The sequence below is a fragment of the Tachyglossus aculeatus genome, chromosome 14 (assembly GCF_015852505.1).
Source record: "Tachyglossus aculeatus isolate mTacAcu1 chromosome 14, mTacAcu1.pri, whole genome shotgun sequence".
Classification (NCBI taxonomy): domain Eukaryota; kingdom Metazoa; phylum Chordata; class Mammalia; order Monotremata; family Tachyglossidae; genus Tachyglossus; species Tachyglossus aculeatus.
Genome location: NC_052079.1, coordinates 19,664,722 through 19,681,805, shown reverse-complemented (window position 1 = coordinate 19,681,805; position 17,084 = coordinate 19,664,722). Strand labels below are relative to the sequence as shown.

The 17,084-nt window shown below is 42.7% G+C and overlaps 1 protein-coding gene across 3 annotated transcripts in view; it reads left to right on the top strand.

Annotated features, from left to right (window-relative positions):
- The window catches only part of PTPRR (protein tyrosine phosphatase receptor type R), a 247,635-nt gene that overhangs the window by 223,364 nt on the left and 7,187 nt on the right, over positions 1–17,084 (top strand). For all 3 annotated transcript variants that reach the window (XM_038756286.1, XM_038756285.1, XM_038756287.1), the window contains 3 exons: positions 5,954–6,064; positions 7,201–7,358; positions 7,709–7,822. In XM_038756286.1, coding sequence (XP_038612214.1) covers positions 5,954–6,064; positions 7,201–7,358; positions 7,709–7,822 — 383 coding nt within the window. The remainder of the gene's footprint in view (positions 1–5,953; positions 6,065–7,200; positions 7,359–7,708; positions 7,823–17,084) is intronic.

Here is a 17,084-nt window from a genome sequence, read left to right as displayed (position 1 = left end):
ATAATTCTGATTAAAAGTACTTCAACCCAACCCGGGCGTGGATGTATATTCAACAGAAGTGTTCAGTAACTCTCCCTTTTGGTTTCCTTTACTAACGCACAAAAGAGTGTACGCGCGTAATCCAAATTTAAAAGCTTGAAGTTTTCTGTAATGAGAGGGATTAACGAATCAACAATAAGAAGAGTAATGGCATTTGTTAAGCGCTTACTGTCAATCAATCAATCAATCAATCGTATTTATTGAGCACTTACTATGTGCAGAGCACTGTACTAAGCGCTTGGGAAGTACAAATTGGCATCACATAGAGACAGTCCCTACCCAACAGTGGGCTCACAGTCTAAAAGGGGGAGACAGAGAACAGAACCAAACATACCAACAAAATAAAATAAGTACGATAGAAATGTACAGGTAAAATAAATAAATAGAGTAATAAATATGTACAACCATATATACATATATACAGGTGCTGTGGGGAAGGGAAGGAGGTAAGACGGGGGGATGGAGAGAGGGACGAGGGGGAGAGGCTACTATGTGCCAAGCACTGTTCTAAGCACTGGGGTAGATACAAGGTTATCAGGTTGTCCCACATGGGGCTCACAGTCTTAATCCCCACTTTACAGGTGAGGTAACTGAGGCACAGAGAAGTTAAGTAACTTGCCCAAAGTCACACAGCTGACAAGTGAAGAAGCTGGAGAAGCAGCGTGGCTCAATGGAAAAGAGCACGGGCTTTGGAGTCGGAGGGCAGGGGTTCAAATCCTGGCTCCGCCACTTGTCAGCTGTGTGGCTTTGGGCAAGTCACTTAACTTCTCTGGGCTTCAGTTACCTCATCTGCAAAATGGGGATTAAGACTGTGAGCCCCTTGGGACAACCTGATCACCTTGTAACTCCCCCAGCACTTAGAACAGTGCTTTGCACATAGTAAGTGTTTAATAAATGCCATTATTATTATTATTAAGCGGCAGAGTTGGCATTAGAACCCACGACCTGCAACTCCCAAGCCCGTGCTCTTTCCGCTAAGCCGCACTGCTTCCCCAGTGATATTTATTGAGCACGTACGGTGGCAGAACACTGTACTAAGTGTTTGGGAGATTATAATAGAACAAAGTTGGTAGACATATTCCTTGCCCATAAGGAGCTTACCCCTCTTCTCTCTTCCTCTTTTTAATAAGAAAGAACAGCTTGGCCGAGTGGAAACAATAAGGGGCTGGGAGTCAGAGGACCTTGGCTATGCCACTTGTCTGCTAGGTGACCTTGGGACAGTCACTTAACTTCTCTGGGCCTCAAGTTCCTCATCTGTGCAATGTTGATTAAATACCTTTTCTCCTTCCTATTTTGACCACGAGCTGCCTGTGGGAAAGAGACATTGTCCAACATGACTAATCTGTGTCTATCCCAGCACACAGTAAGCACTCAATAAATACGATTGATTGATTGGCACATAGTAAGCACTTAACAAACATTATTGTTATTATTATTTCTATTAATAACAAACAACTTCCTATGGAATAATTTCTCCTAGGAAAACCCCCACTCATCCCTGCCTTTTTTTCAGAAATGCCCCAAGCTTCTGTTCTCCTCTCAGTCAATCAATCAATGAATCAGTCGTATTTATTGAGTGCTTACTGTGTTCAGAGCACTGTGCCAAGCACTGGGGAGAGTACGACATAACCATTAAACGGAGTTGGTAGGCACATTCCCTGCCTACGACGAGCTTAGAGCCCAAAGGAAGAGACAGACATTAATAGAAATAAATAAATTACGGAGATGTTCTTAAGCGCTGTGGGGCTGAGGGGGTAAATAAAGGGAGCAAATCAGGGCAACGCAGAACTCGACTACTGTGAAATAACAGCCGGGACGCAGGGATGAAAAATAATCAATCAATCAATCGTATTTATTGAGCACTTACTGTGTGCAAAGCACTGTACTAAGCACTTGGGAAGTACAAGTTGGCAACATATAGAGACAGTCCCTACCCAACAGTGGGCTCACAGTCTGAAAGGGGGATACAGAGAACAAAACCAAACATACTAACAAAATAAAATAAATAGAATAGATATGTACAAGTAAAATAAATAAATAGAGTAATAAATACGTACAAACATATATACATATATACAGGTGCTGTGGGGAAGGGAAGGAGGTAAGATGGGGGGATGGAGAGGGGGACGAGGGGGAGAGGGATAAGGGAAAAATAAGATATTGTACTGCATAATGGAGTTGGGGTATTAGTGAAACATTGTTTGTTCATACAGCGCTAGCTGCCAGTTGCTTTGCTGGTGAAGAGTTAAGGAAAGACCCACCAGATGAGAGCTCTCAAAGTCCAGGGATAGAAGCTTAGGGTTTCGTCCATTCATCCACAGAAGGCTCCAAAGCTGGTTTAAGTTTTGCTGAAATACTCAATAAATACCACCGATTGACTGTAAGCTCGTTGTGGGCAGGGAATGTGTCTAGCAATTCTGTTACATTATACTCTCCCAAGCCCTTAGTGCAGTCCTCCACACACAGCAAGTGCTCGATAAATACCATCATCAATTGATAGATTAACTAGAATCTCCCCCTCCTCCTCCTCTCCTTCCCCCCTGCCTTACTTCCTTCCCCTCCCCACAGCACCTCTATATATGTATATATGTTTGTATGTATTTATTACTCTGTTTATTTATTTTATTTGTACAGATTTATTCTATTTATTGTATTTTGTTAATGCGTTTTGTTTTGTTCTCTGTCTCCCCCGTCTAGACTGTGAGCCCACTGTTGGGTAGGGGCCGTCTCTAGATGTTGCCAACTTGTACTTCCCAAGCGCTTAGTCCAGTGCTCTGCACACAGTAAGCGCTCAATAAATACGATTGAATGAATGAATGAATGAAAGACAAGGGGGGGGCCTTCACACTGACACCATTCTTGTCCTTTTAACTGCAGGCCCCTCCCCCGGGGAGGAGAGACAGTCTTCACCACTAAGTGGCCACTGTGCTTGAGTGCCTTCTGATTTTTCCAATGTATTTTTCAGAGGTTTTTGAGGTTTTTCTTCCAGCTGTCAGATGCCCAGTCGCTCTGTGACTCTTGCACTGACACAGGTGACGCTCCTCTGAACCCAATCCGATTGGTCAGTATGATTTCTTTTAGTAAACTGGTTGGATTCAAGATATTTTGTAAGGGAACGAATTGCTATTTAAACCGTGCTTCTGGGTCTTTCAACTTGAATCTTTAACGTTCCAGCTAATTGGGCCCCAAAGCGGCAGTTAGACTAGAGACCTACTGCCTGATAATGTGGCATTCAGCCGTGACTACTGCTCAAATGATTTCCTTCTGTTTGGAGAGCATCAGGATGGAAATCTCTTTTTGATTGCAGGTCGTGCCTTTGAAGGGGTGATTTCACTGTAATAGAAATGGTCTGTAACCTGCATGCTGCTCATAGCTGTTATCCTGAACATATGATGGGTTTCCAAATCATGTTTCAGAATGGTATGATGGACATGCAGAATAAAAGGCTCTTTTTCCTTATTATGCCCTGTGATTTCAACATGATTTATCTTCTGCTTCCTTTCTTTACTCTCTTTTAGACTGTGAGCCCACTGTTGGGTAGGGACTGTCTCTATGTGTTGCCAACTGGTACTTCCCAAGCGCTTAGTACAGTGCTCTGCACACAGTAAGCGCTCAATAAATACGATTGATTGATAGAATAGGATAGATGAGTTTGCAATATTAGGTTCTTAGTTACATTTGCAGTGGATGTGACAAAGCAGGTGAAACCTAGGCTTGTAACCCTAGACGTTTAATATTAACTGATAAGGCGTGTTTGACCAGTGCCAGTGAATTATGGGTTGGCTTTATGAAAATCTCTTTGGTAACAGAAATATACAACACATTTGGTCATATTGATAAAGTGATAAAACCTAACTGCTTAGGTCAAACAGTAATTTTACATTTTTTCATTGAGCAGTTGTAAATTTCTAGTGCTTTAAGAGACAGACTTCAGTTAACTACTACCTAGATTTGGAAAGTTTATTCCTGAATGAGAATGAGTTCAGTGTACATTTTTTTATGTACTTGTCAGTTGTCCCAGAAAAGTTTCACCTGAATTTTGACCACAATATAAAGCCTTAATCGTATCCTTCAGAGAAGCAGTGTGCCTAGAGAAGCAGTGTGGCTCGGTGGAAAGAGCCCAGGCTTGGGAGTCAGAGGTCATGGGTTCTAATCCCTGCTCCGCCACTTGTCAGCTGTGTGACCTTGGGCAAGTCACTTAACTTCTCTGGGCCTCAGTTACCTCATCTGTAAAATGGGGATTAAGACTGTGAGCCCCAAGTGGGACAACTGGATTAGCTTGTCTGTGCCCCAGTGCTTAGAACAGTGCTTGGCACATAGTAAGCACTTAGCAGATACCATTATTATTATTATTATTATTACCCATGACCAGAAAACAGATATCATGATGAAAGATGGTCTTGATTTCTAATGTTGCTGTAGTAAGTGTTTTCCTTTGATTACTATTATTATTAACCCTCACTTTCATGCATTAGTCTTTTTGTCCACCTCATGAGGTAGAAGGGTGTTGCTCTCTGCATTCTCTGAGCCAGAAACCCGGAGCAGGATCCAGGACTCCTTCTTAATCAATCAATCAATCAATCGTATTTATTGAGCGCTTACTATGTGCAGAGCACTGTACTAAGCGCTTGGGAAGTACAAATTGGCAACACATAGAGACAGTCCCTACCCAACAGTGGGCTCACAGTCTAAAAGGGGGAGGCAGAGAACAAAGCCAAACATACCAAAAAAATAAAATAAATAGGATAGAAATGTACAAGTAAAATAAATAAATAAATAGAGTAATAAATATGTACAACCATAGTACATATGTACAACCATATGTACAACCACTCCTTCTTGCAGTGGCTACTTCTGCTCCAAGATTTGCTAGTTTCTAATCCTAAGGAAACAATATTAATAATAATAATGATGGTATTTGTTAAGCGCTTACTATGTACCAAGCATTGTTCTAAGCCCCGGGGTAGAGACAAGCTAATCCGGTTGTCCCATGTGGGGCTCACAGTCTTAATCCCCATTTTACAGATGAGGTACCTGAGGCCCAGAGAAGTTAAGTGACTTGCCCAAAGTCACACAGCTGATAAGTGGCAGAGCCAGGATTAGAACCCACAACCTCTGACTCCCAAGCCCCGGGCTCTTTCCACTAAACCGCACTGCTTTCCTAATAGCATCACTCTAGAGCAGCTATGGTAGTACCTTGACAGAAGTCTCTTTAACAAATATGTTTGCTGATGGAAGGGATAGCAGTAATTGCCCAGGGGTCATAATGAGTTCATTCATTCATTCAGTCATATTTATTGAGCACTTATTGTGTGCATTGCACTGTTCTAAGCACTTGGGAGAGTACAATACAACTACAAACAAAAACATTCCCTGCCCACAACAAGGTCACAGTCTTAGAGGTGGAATGATCTTTAGTGTCTCATAATACTAATTATGGTATTTGTTAAGCACTGTACCAAACAGCAGAGTAGATACAAGATAATCTGGTTGGAAACGGTCCCTATCCCACATGAGACTCACAGTAGGAGGAAGAATGGGTATTTAATCCCCATTTTACAGGTGAGGAAACTGAGGCACCAAAAAGTTAAGTAACCGGCTCAAGGTCACACAATAATAATGAATAATTATTTATAACATGCAAGCAAGTGGCAGAGCTGGGATTAGAAAGCCAGTTCTCTCATTCCCAGGTCCGTGCTCTTTCCATTGGGACACATTGTTTCTCAGTGGAAAAGCCCACTCAGGACCCTAGAGTATTTTCCCATGGAGTAACAGTTCCCAATTTCTGAATATCCTCTTATGCACCTAGTTCAAGAAACTGATACCTTCTGAAGGACTTCGAAAAGCAAGGTGTGTTGAGAGCAGTCCAGACCATTCATATTTACTAGGTTAATCTGTGTTTTTTTTCCTCCAGAAATGTGTACTCTACTGGCCAGAAAAGAGAGGGATATATGGAAAAGTTGAAGTTTTGGTTATCGGTGTGAAAGAATGTGATAACTACACAGTCCGTGACCTTACCCTAAAGGTAATGATCCTCTCACGGAGAATTAATGCTCTAAAGTGAATATAAAGTGAATACTTTAGCATCAGGTTTCTAGAATGTTTTATTCTTCTGTGGGGGAATTGATGCACATTAAATAAAGGCATAGTAGATTAAAAGAAATTCAGTCATTTCAGCGTCTGAAAAAACGTTAAATTCCATTCATAATGCATTGTTTGAACTAGAATGAGCATAGGGAAGGGATGTTAAACAGATTCCTGATGTCAGGTTTTGTACCACATTTTGAATAGCTTGAGCTATCATAAATACAGTTTGCTGAAGAATATTTAATAATTTCATGGGCTGTGGTTGAGGCACTGTGATGTCAAAACCCGTTTTCGTCTTAGCAAAAACAAAAGGGATAATGGCATTTGTAGGCGTGGAAAGCAATATGATTATGTTTCTAGGTGATCTACATAAACCCTTTTTTTTCCAGTTCAGAATGCTATCTATCTGCAGAGTAGGCTGTTTCGAAGCAAGGTTGTTCACCAAATTTAGGGAAAACCCATTTTTTTCCAGTTCAGAATGTTGTCTATCTGCAGAGTAGGCCGTTTTGAAGCAGGGTTGTTCACCAAATTTAGGGAAAGTTGAAATCATCCTAGGGAATGGAGATAAAAGCTTGTTTTCTCTTAAGATAACAACTGTCTTAGTGTTTTCAGTCTTACCTGTAACATTCCTTCTAGAAAGTGTGGATTTAAGGTGGTAAAGAATAGAGATGGTTGTAATAGAAGTGATCTTGCAAAAGAATCTTTTCAGGGAATCTGAGGTGATGGATTCCATTGGTCAGGGGGAGTGGTTAGGTATAAGAATAATGTGCCTTATGTTCGCAAATATAAAGAACATCTCTAGAATCAAGAACCATGAATCACATTTCTGTTTTGGCACATCAATTAGTTTGTGACCTTTGTGCTAACCCAACTAAAGGCAAGGCTTTCTAGAACTCCATCCTGAGGAGGAAACTTTCTCCAAACAAATAAGGATCCAAAGAGCAACTAGAAAGTTAGGAAAGAGTTGTCTGGTATATTTACGGAAATTATGTCCCATGAATTGACTGAACTCTATCCCCCCGAAATGATCCCATGATTGATGGAGTGTTGCTTTCTGGCCATGGTCTTTTCCAGCAAGGAAGCCACACCCAAAATGTGAAGCATTATTGGTACACGTCCTGGCCGGACCACAAGACCCCAGACAGTGCTCAGCCGCTTCTGCAGCTCATGCTGGATGTGGAAACGGACAGAATGGCCTCTGTTGGGAGGGGGCCGATTGTTGTACATTGCAGGTGAGACACTATGCTGTAGTATCTAGATGCTCAGAATGAGACACAGTTTCTCCAAAGAGATGGGCTTTGTGTGTGTGTGTTGAAGAATTGACAAGCAGAGATATTTGCAAGCAGTCAGAGCTACTCAGAAGGAAAGTGCTATCAGAATGATTGATAGAAAATTACATAGGGGACCACTTCCATTCATTTTTCCAGACACTGCGGAGTTATTTGAATGAGGAATGGGTAATTCCCTGTCACCCTACTTGAATATCTCCAGTTTTGTTGTTTTGGTGGGTTGTTTTTTTTTTTTTCAGGCCAAAACATCATCTTAAAAAATGTGACAATATTTTTATTTTGTGTCTTTTCAGTGCTGGCATAGGAAGAACTGGGTGTTTCATTGCTACGTGCATTGGCTGTCAACAATTGAAGGAAGAAGGAGTAGTAGACGTATTAAGCATTGTTTGTCAGCTACGGGTAGACAGGTGAGTTGCTAAGAGAACTATTTGGGTATACACAAGGCCTGTGTCCTTTTAGAACTCACCGAGCTGAAAGAAGCAGTGTTGTCTAGTAGAAAGAGCTTGGGCCTGGATGTCAGAGGACCTGAGTTCTAATTCCTGCTCCGCCACATGTCTTCTGTGTACCTTGGGCAAGTCGCTTATCTTATCTGTGCCTCAGTTACCTCATCTGTAAAATGGGGATGAAAACTGTGAGTTCCTTGTGGTGCATGGACTGTGTCTAACCTGGTCATCTATGTACCCCACACATAGTACAGTGCCTGGCACATAGCAAATGCCATTTTTACAAAAAGAAGTGAACACAGCATTAGTGAAGTGTGGATGGCTCCTAAGCCAATAACTCATATCTGACAATCTTGCTTAAGGAAGTGATGCTTGGAACACAAACTATCAGAGGCAAGGAAATCCAAAATTAACACTTGCATTCATTCATTCATTCAATCATATTTATTGAGTGCTTACTGTGTGCAGAGCACAGTACTAAGCACTTGGGAAGTACAAGTTGGCAACATATAGAGACGGTCCCTACCCAACAACAGGCTCACAGTCTAGAAGGGGGAGACAGACAGCAAAACAAAACACGTGGACAGGTGTCAAGTCGTCAGAACAAATAGAATTAAAGCTAAATCATCATCATCAATTGTATTTATTTAGCACTTACTGTGTGCACAGCATTGTACTAAGCACTTGGGAAGTACAAGTTGGCAACATATAGAGACAGTCCCTACCCAACAGTGGGCTCACAGTCTAAAAGGGGGAGACAGAGAACAAAACCAAACATACTAACAAAATAAAATAAATAGAATAGATATGTACAAGTAAAATAAATAAATAAATAGAGTAACAAATATGTACAAACATATATACATATATACAGGTGCTGTGGGGAAGGGAAGAAGGTAAGATGGGCCTCATTCTAGAGAGGGGGACGAGGGGGAGAGGAAGGAGGGGGCTCATCCAGTCATTCTTTCCACCAGCCCAGATGGAAAGAGAAATGAATCCACCAAATAAGACCTCCACAAAACCCAGGGAACATTGGTGGCCTTACATTCTGCTCATCTAGTCACAGCACTTTGCTGATTTTCATTTATATTTTCTGTAATTTTCTGGCACATCATTAACAAAATAAATAAAATAGTAAATACGTACAAGTAAAATAAATAGAGTAATAAATCTGTACAAACATATATGCAGGTGCTGTGGGGAGGGGAAGGAGGTAGGGCTGGGGGGATGGGGAGGAGGAGAGGAAAAAGGGGGCTCAGTCCGGGATTTTCACATCATAATGTGTGTGTGTGTTTGCTGCCTTTATTTATCCCAAGCTTGCTAGTCTTGATCCTCCAAAGCACAGCCTGACAGAACCTATTCAATCAATCAGTGGTATTTACTGAGTGCTTACTATGGGCAGAGCACTGTACTAAGTGCTTGGAAAAGTACAACAGAGTTAACAGACACATTCCCTGCCCTTAATGAGCTTACAGTCTAGAGGACTAGACTGTAAGAATGAAGTGCTTCATTTATTGTTATTATTGTTATTATTATTATTATGGTATTTGTTACACACTTACTATGTGCCGAGCACTGTTCTAAACACTGGGGGAGATACAAGGTTATCATGTTGTCCCAGGTGGGGCTCACAGCCTTAACCAGGATCAGAACCCATGACCTCTGACTCCCAAGCCTGTGCTGTTTCCACAAAGCCACGCTGCTCATCAAAAGGGTGGTCTCATTCACAGCTTTATATGAATCAACAGTCCACCTTACTAGCCCTAATTGAAGCGAGTTTTGCTAGCCCCCCTGTGCCTCATTCTAGAGAAATAAAACTCCAGGGTGAATTCCCAAAGTGGCTGTTTAGGAAAGAGGCAGTTCAGCTGATGCTTGTTGGGGAAAAAAGCCCCAGACCTTTAGAAAAAACCTAGAAGAGGAAGAGGCAAACTAGAAGGAGCATGTGGCAGAGCGGTGGGAATTCCTGCAGACCCTCTGGAGGGCATTCCGTCTGCACACAGTAAGCGCTCAATAAATACGATTGAATGAATGAAGTCAAGGTATTGCAATAGAACCCTGAGCTCTTAAGTTCTTAGAATCCGTAAAAGGCAGCCACACAGTTTCCAAAGGTCACAACTGTTAGGTGCCTTGCTTCACAACACAAGGGATTCCAGGTGGTTGAAGGTATAGTGAATTGGAATAATCAATCCATCAATCAATCTTTTATTGAGCGCTTGCTGTGTGCAAAGCTCAGTACTAAGCACTTGGAAGAGTACAGTACCACAGAGTTGGGAGGCATGTTCCCCGGCTGACAATAAGCTTGTAGCCCAGAGGAGGACATTCATATGAGTAAATTCTGGATATGTACATGAAGTTCTGTGGGGCCGAGGGAGGGCTGACTAAGGGGAGAAAATCCAAGTGCAAGCGTGACCCTGAAGTGAGTGGGAGAAGAGGAAATGAGGGGTTTTCCCAGGGAAGGCCTCGTGGATGAGATGCACCTTCAATAAGGCTTTGAAGGTAGGTAGAGGGATGATAATAATAAGCATTTGTTAAGCACTTACTATGTGCAAAGCACTGTTTTAAGCGCTGGGGAGGATACAGGGTGATTAGGTTGTCCCACGTGGGGCTCACAGTCTTAATCCCCATTTTACAGATGAGGTAACTGAGGCCCAGAGAAGTTAAGTGACTTTGCCCAAGATCACACAGCAGACATGTGGCGGAGTTGGTATTCGAACCCATGACCTCTGACTCCAAAGGCCGGGCTCTTTCCACTGAGCCACGCTGCTTCTCTAGGGATAGACACAAACCTCCTGAGATTGAAAGGAGTCCAACCTATAAGTTTATATTTACCACCTCCACCAACTGTAGAAAAGTCGCTGTCGAATCCGATTTCCTGTCTCTGGAAGAGTGGATGACTTCTTGGCCGTCCAAAGAGGTAACTGAATGGGGAGGATTCCACCTTTCATTCAACTGTAAGCTCATTATGGGCAGGGAGCGTGTCTGATAATTCTGTTGTATTGTCCTCTCCCAAGTGCTTAATACAGTGCTCTGCACTCAATAGGTAGCAATGATTGATTGATTGATTTGACAGGAAAAGAGAAAGTGCTGCTGGGGCTTGGCGGATTCTGAGGATGAAGCCTGAAACATCTGCTCTTAACGTAGTGAAAGTGGAGACCCCGGCTACTGAGCCTTCAAAGTTATATCTTTAGACTTATAATAATAATAATTATGGTATTTGTTAAGCGCTTACTATGTGCCAGGCACTGTACTAAGCGCTGGGGTGGATACAAGCAAACGGGTTGGACACAGTCCCTGTCCCACATGAGGCTCACAGTCTTGATCCCCATTTTACAGATGAGGTAACTGAGGCACAGAGAAGTTAAGTGACATACCCCAGGTCACCTAGCAGACAGGTGGTGGAGTTAGGATTTGAACCCCAGCCCTGTGCTCTAACCACTATTCACTTGTGCACTATTCCCTGCTGCTTCCCTATTGGCTAATTATTTATTTATTTATCGCATCAGCTAAATATCCCTATTTTTAGGCTCAAATTGCTGTTCCAGTACAGCTTATTAAAGTTCCGCTGTCATAAAGATTTTCATTACACCAGCCAGTGGTATTTATTGAACATTTGCTTTGTACAGGTTACTGTACAAAGCACTTGGAAAAGTACAAGAGAGTAAGTAGACATGATCCCTACCCTCAAGGAGCTAAACAATGTAGTGTACACGATTTGGATATAACCCGAAGGGAAAATTAGGAAATATTATTCCCTCAGCCTGAGTCTCTTGTGAAGCAGTGAGTTTCCCAAGTTGGCTCAAGTAGCTGAAACCGTGATGCAAATGTTTCTGCGTTGGTCCATTAAACAATGGTATTTTTTGAGGACTTACTGTGTGCAGAGCAATGTACTAAGCACTTGGCAGAGTAATAATAATAACAGTGGCATTTGTTAAGCTTTTACTGTGTGCCAGGCACTGTACTAAGCGCCGGGGTGGATACAAGCAAATTGGGTTGGACACAGTCCCTGTCCCACATGGGACTTACAGTCTCAATCTCCATTTTACAGCTGAGGGAACTGAGGTAAAGAGAAGTGAAATGACTTGCCTAAGGTCACACAGCAAAATAGCAGAGCCGGGATTTAGAACAGAGCAATTCTGTTCTAAAGAAGGATGGGAAGAAGGGTGGGAACAGAACAGAGCGTTGGTTGGTATACAAGATCCCTGCCTGCAAGGAGCTCACACTCTTGGGTTAAGGCGCAGTGCCGCTATGCCTCTCAGCTCTTTACTATGTTGTACTGGACAGTACTCTTGGTTAATTTGTGGTTTTGTAACTTTAGGGTATGTTTTATAATAAAACAGCTCATGAGTGGCAAGGATTAGAAACATTCTGCTAGTTTGAGACAACAATATGTAACTTGTATTAAAAAAAGTGTCTGAACCAATTATTTCCTTAGCCTATTAATTCCCACTGTATCAATGGTTACAGTAATGCAATGTTTTCATAGCCCAAGGTTCTTCAAGAATCCGGCTCTGGGTTATAGGAGAACTCGCTGTATTGGTTTCAAATGCTCACTATGGGGTGGGTCTGTTCACTCACTAACATTGGAAGGTTCACTGCTGATGAAACCTCTTGCAACTTTACTGTTCCCATTGCTATAAACTGTAAGATGATCCATTTTCCAATTAGATGTCCAGTTGCCCCATTTTAGATTCTATACCACACAAGCACTTACTGTTCTGGTTTACCCCAGCATATGCTTTCAATCACCTCCCTCTCCTGAATTGCCCCGCAAAACCTCCAGTCTTAGCATTTTAGTACACCTAGATTCTCTCAGAGAGTAAGGCAGTTTTTTCTCCAGCTAAACTGATATGGAAAAGTAATGTGAAACTGTTCTGGTTTCCAAGTCCGAAATTGCTGCTGAATTATTTAGAGATCTGTTGCTGAGTCATAGGCTTTGGACCAGTGCTTTAGAGATGTGAAACTCATCTTTTTCAATGACAGATTCAAGATTCTCAGACCCTTGGACTTGCCCTTGGAAGCTGAAGAGAGAAGAACCTCTCTCATTCATTTATTCATTCAATTGTATTTAGTGAGCGCTTACTGTGTGCAGAGCACTGTGCTAAGCGCTCCTCCTCCCTACTCCCTCTTGTCTCCTCCCCTGCCCTCCCACCTCTCTTTTTCCTCCTCCTTCTTTCTCCCTCTTCTCCTCCCTCCCCCCAAAGCAGCATGGTCTAGTGGAAAAAACATAAGCTTGGGAGTCAGAGACCGTGGGTTCTAATCCCGGGTCTGCCACGTGTCTGCTAAGTGACCTTGGGCAAGTCACTTAACTTCTCTGTCCCTCAATTATCTCATCTGTAAAATGGGGATTAAGAGTATGAGCCTCATGTGGGACAAGGACTGTATCCAACCTGATTACCTTGTGTCTACCCCGTCACTTAGAACAGTGCTTGGCACATAGTAAGCGCTTAACATTATTATTATTATTATTATTCCTTCTTCCCATCCTTCTTTCCAACCCCCTCCATTCTTCTCTCCCTCTATCCTCCCTATTTTCTCTCTCTTAGTCCAGGGTCCTCATAGCCAAAGCTTCTCATATCCTGAAGATCTCATATCCCAAGATTCTCATAGCCCAAGGTCTTCGTAACCCAAGACTATTTAAAATCTGTGTTTTCACCTGCTTCTAAGGGGAATTACTGACTGTCACAGTGCTCTGCTCCACCTATTATTCTACCCTTTCCTGCGTCATTCTTTGAGCTGAGAACAGAAGGGGTGAGAAGGATGATCCCATGCCCCCCAACAAATGGATCTGTGCAGTCTTATACCGTGGTATGTCTTTGGTTGCGAGGTGGTGGGGAAGAGGAAAGATGCTTTCTTCCCCGCAACTTTTGAGCTCAAGGAGGCCTCCCACTGCAAACGTATAATAACCCAATCTCTCTGCTTAGAGTCGTCAGGCCCATTGTTATCACTGCTATTGTGGTTGTACTGATGACCAGTGCATTTTCACTGGTGTTTTTCTCTACACACAGTTCTCCTATAATTCAGGGGTTGTGTTAAGGATAATTCATGCTGTTACACTGACGATATCTAACTCCACCCTGATGTGCATATGCACAAAATACAGAGTGAAAATATGTGTAATGGTAATACTGAGTGAACAAACATCAGCTCTCCAGTCGCTGGTCGTTCACTAGGCAACAGAAGCCCTTACTGCGCTCTTGGCATCTGTACACCTGTTCCCTGAGGGTGGTCAGCATCTCTCAAGGACTAAGACTAAGTCTGTCCCCACAGGTCCCAGAAAGGCCCAGAAGAATCTAAGCTGACCCCTCCCAGGGCATACCAGGATTTCCACCATCTGTAACCCAGCCCGCACACTTCTCTCTTCTAATGCTAACCTTCTGTATACCTCGATCTTGCCTATCTCGCCGCCAACCTCTCGCCCACGTCCTGCCTCTGTCCTGGAACTCCCTGCCTCCTCATATCTGACAGACAATTACCGTCCCCCTATTCAAAACCTTATAGAAGGCACATCTCCTCCAAGAGGCCTTCCCTAATCCTTCTTTTCCTTTTCCTCAACTTCCTTCTGAGGTGCCCCGACTTGATCCCTTTATTCGTCCTCGCTCCCAGCCCCACAGCACTTATGTACAGACCTATATGTTGCCAACTTGTACTTCCCAAGCGCTTAGTACAGTGCTCTGCACACAAATACGATTGATGATGATGATGATATGTAACTTATTGATTTATATTAATGTCTCTCTCCCCCTCTGGACTGTAAGCTTGTTGTGGGCAGAGAAAGTGTCAGTTATATTCGACTCTCCAAGCATTCAATCCAGAGTTCGGCACACAGTAAGCGCTCAATAAATCCAATTGACCGACAAGACTGTCAGAGTAATTCCTCGGTAGCCTTGGTCTCTGTCCAGCTGAGAACTGCATCGGGTAGGGCTGTGAAACTGGCAGGGTCTCTGACCACTGAGCAGAAGAGGTAACTGGCCTGGACTCACAGTGCTCTACGGGGTAGCCAGCTGCCACTCATCTTCCGCCGCAATTTCTGGACTACATTAGCTCCAGCAGTGCCAGAGAAATGAGCACCTACTTTCTTCTTTACCACTTTGCCTGTCCCTAATTCATTCAATCGTGTTTATTGAGCACTTACTGTGTGCAGAGCACTGTACTAAGCACATGAGAGAGTACAATAGAACAATAAACAGACACATTCCCTGTCCACCATGAGTTTCCTAATCTGTTTTAATGTCTGTCTCCCCCTGTAGACTGTAAGCTCCTCATGAGCAGGGACACCAACTCTGTATGCTACACACAGTAAGCACCCAATAAATACCATTGATTGATTGATTGATTGGTAAAAACAGTAGATCTGGGTGGAAGAAGCAAACTTTAGTCCCGAGACCCCAGTGAAGTTCCTTTACCCCAGTGCCGTCGGAATCTTAGTGGACCCCGCTAGGATGTTACCTTAAGGTCCTTCATGTTCCCCTGAAGAGTTGTCTTGGTTCTAGAGCTAATAATAATGATAATAATAATAATAATAATAATAATAATGTACTTAAGTGTCCCGCCATCGACCCCCGGCCCATGTCACCCCCCGGGCCTGGAATGCCCTCCCTCTGCCCATCCGCCAAGCTAGCTCTCTTCCTCCCTTCATCTTACCTCCTTCCCTTCCCCATAGCACCTGTATATATGTATATATGTTTGTACATATTTATTACTCTATTTATTTATTTATTTATTTATTTTACCTGTACATATCTATTCTATTTATTTTATTTTGTTAATATGTTTGGTTTTGTTCTCTGTCTCCCCCTTCTAGACTGTGAGCCTACTGTTGGGTAGGGACTGTCTCTATATGTTGCCAACTTGTACTTCCCAAGCGCTTAGTACAGTGCTCTGCACACAGTAAGCGCTCAATAAATACGATTGATGATTATGATGATGAAGTGCTTACTATATACCAAGCACTGTTCTAAGCACCGGGGTAGATACGAGTTAATCAGTTTGGACATAGTCCCTGTCCCCCATGGGGCTCACAGTCTAAGTAGGAGGGAGGAGGATTTAATCCCAATTTTACAGATGAGGTAACAGGCCCAGAGAGGTGAAGTGATTTGCCCAAGGTCACACAGCAGACATGTGGCAGAGCCAGGATTAGAACACAGGTCCTCTGACACCCAGGCCCCTGCTTTTTCCACTAGGTCCCACTGCTTTTCATCAAGAGATGTAGTTGCCCAGGGCATGAGGAGTTTTTCCGTAGAAAAATCCTTTCCATAAACATGCCTGCTTCTTTGCAAAACCAGTCACTGTAGAAACAAGGGAAAGACCTTGGTATTTGAAGCATAAGTTTGGAGGGGCTTTGAAAGCTGTTCATTCTCTTCCTATCACTGAGAAAAATCTTGAACTAGACCAGAGACTTATCTAGTGTTAAAAATAATTGTGGCGTTAAGCATTTACTATGTGCCAAGCATTGTACTATTAATAACTAACCACTAACCGTATGAACAGATTGGACATAGTCCCTGTCTCACATACGGCTGGCTCTTAGCCTAAGGGGAAGGTGGAACAGGTATTTCATCCCCATTTTACAGATGAGGAAACTGAAGCACAGAGAGATTAAGCAGTTTATTCAAGTTCACACAGCAGACAAGTGGCATGGCTGAGCGTAGAACCAGCCCTGTGCTCTTTCCCCGTACAGTCGGTTTTCACGTAGTTTACATTCTAGTTGCTCTTGGTTGCTGTTTTTCTTGCGATATAGAAAACTGAGAAGTTCAGAATGGATAATGAGTAACTTTTGTTTTGAATAAAAGAGCAATTTGGCCACCACAGACACAGTGAAATGGGAGAGTAGGAGAAAATAATAGTGAGACCATTTACCAAGATTATAGGAAGCCAAACTCTGGATATTCAGGTATGCCCCTGTCTCTTTAAAATATTATTTTTCGGAACACTCTAAAAATGCTTAGAAGTGTGAGAGGAAATTGCAGTGGGAATTGCATTGCATTAATAAGCAATACGTGATTTTCAACAGAGAACGGTAGGGAAGGAGGAAAGAAGTGTGACCTGCTGCTACTTAACCTCTGTCAGCCTTTTTCTCCTCTTATAATTTCTTTAAAAGAAATGTCTTTGGAAGCCTGGGATGCTGGCAGGAGATTTTTGAAAAAGTTGGAATCAAATTTGGAAGCAAAGTTCATCGTAAAGGGAGCATGTTCCAATCTGTGGGGTTTTTTTTTAATTTCGTTTTTCA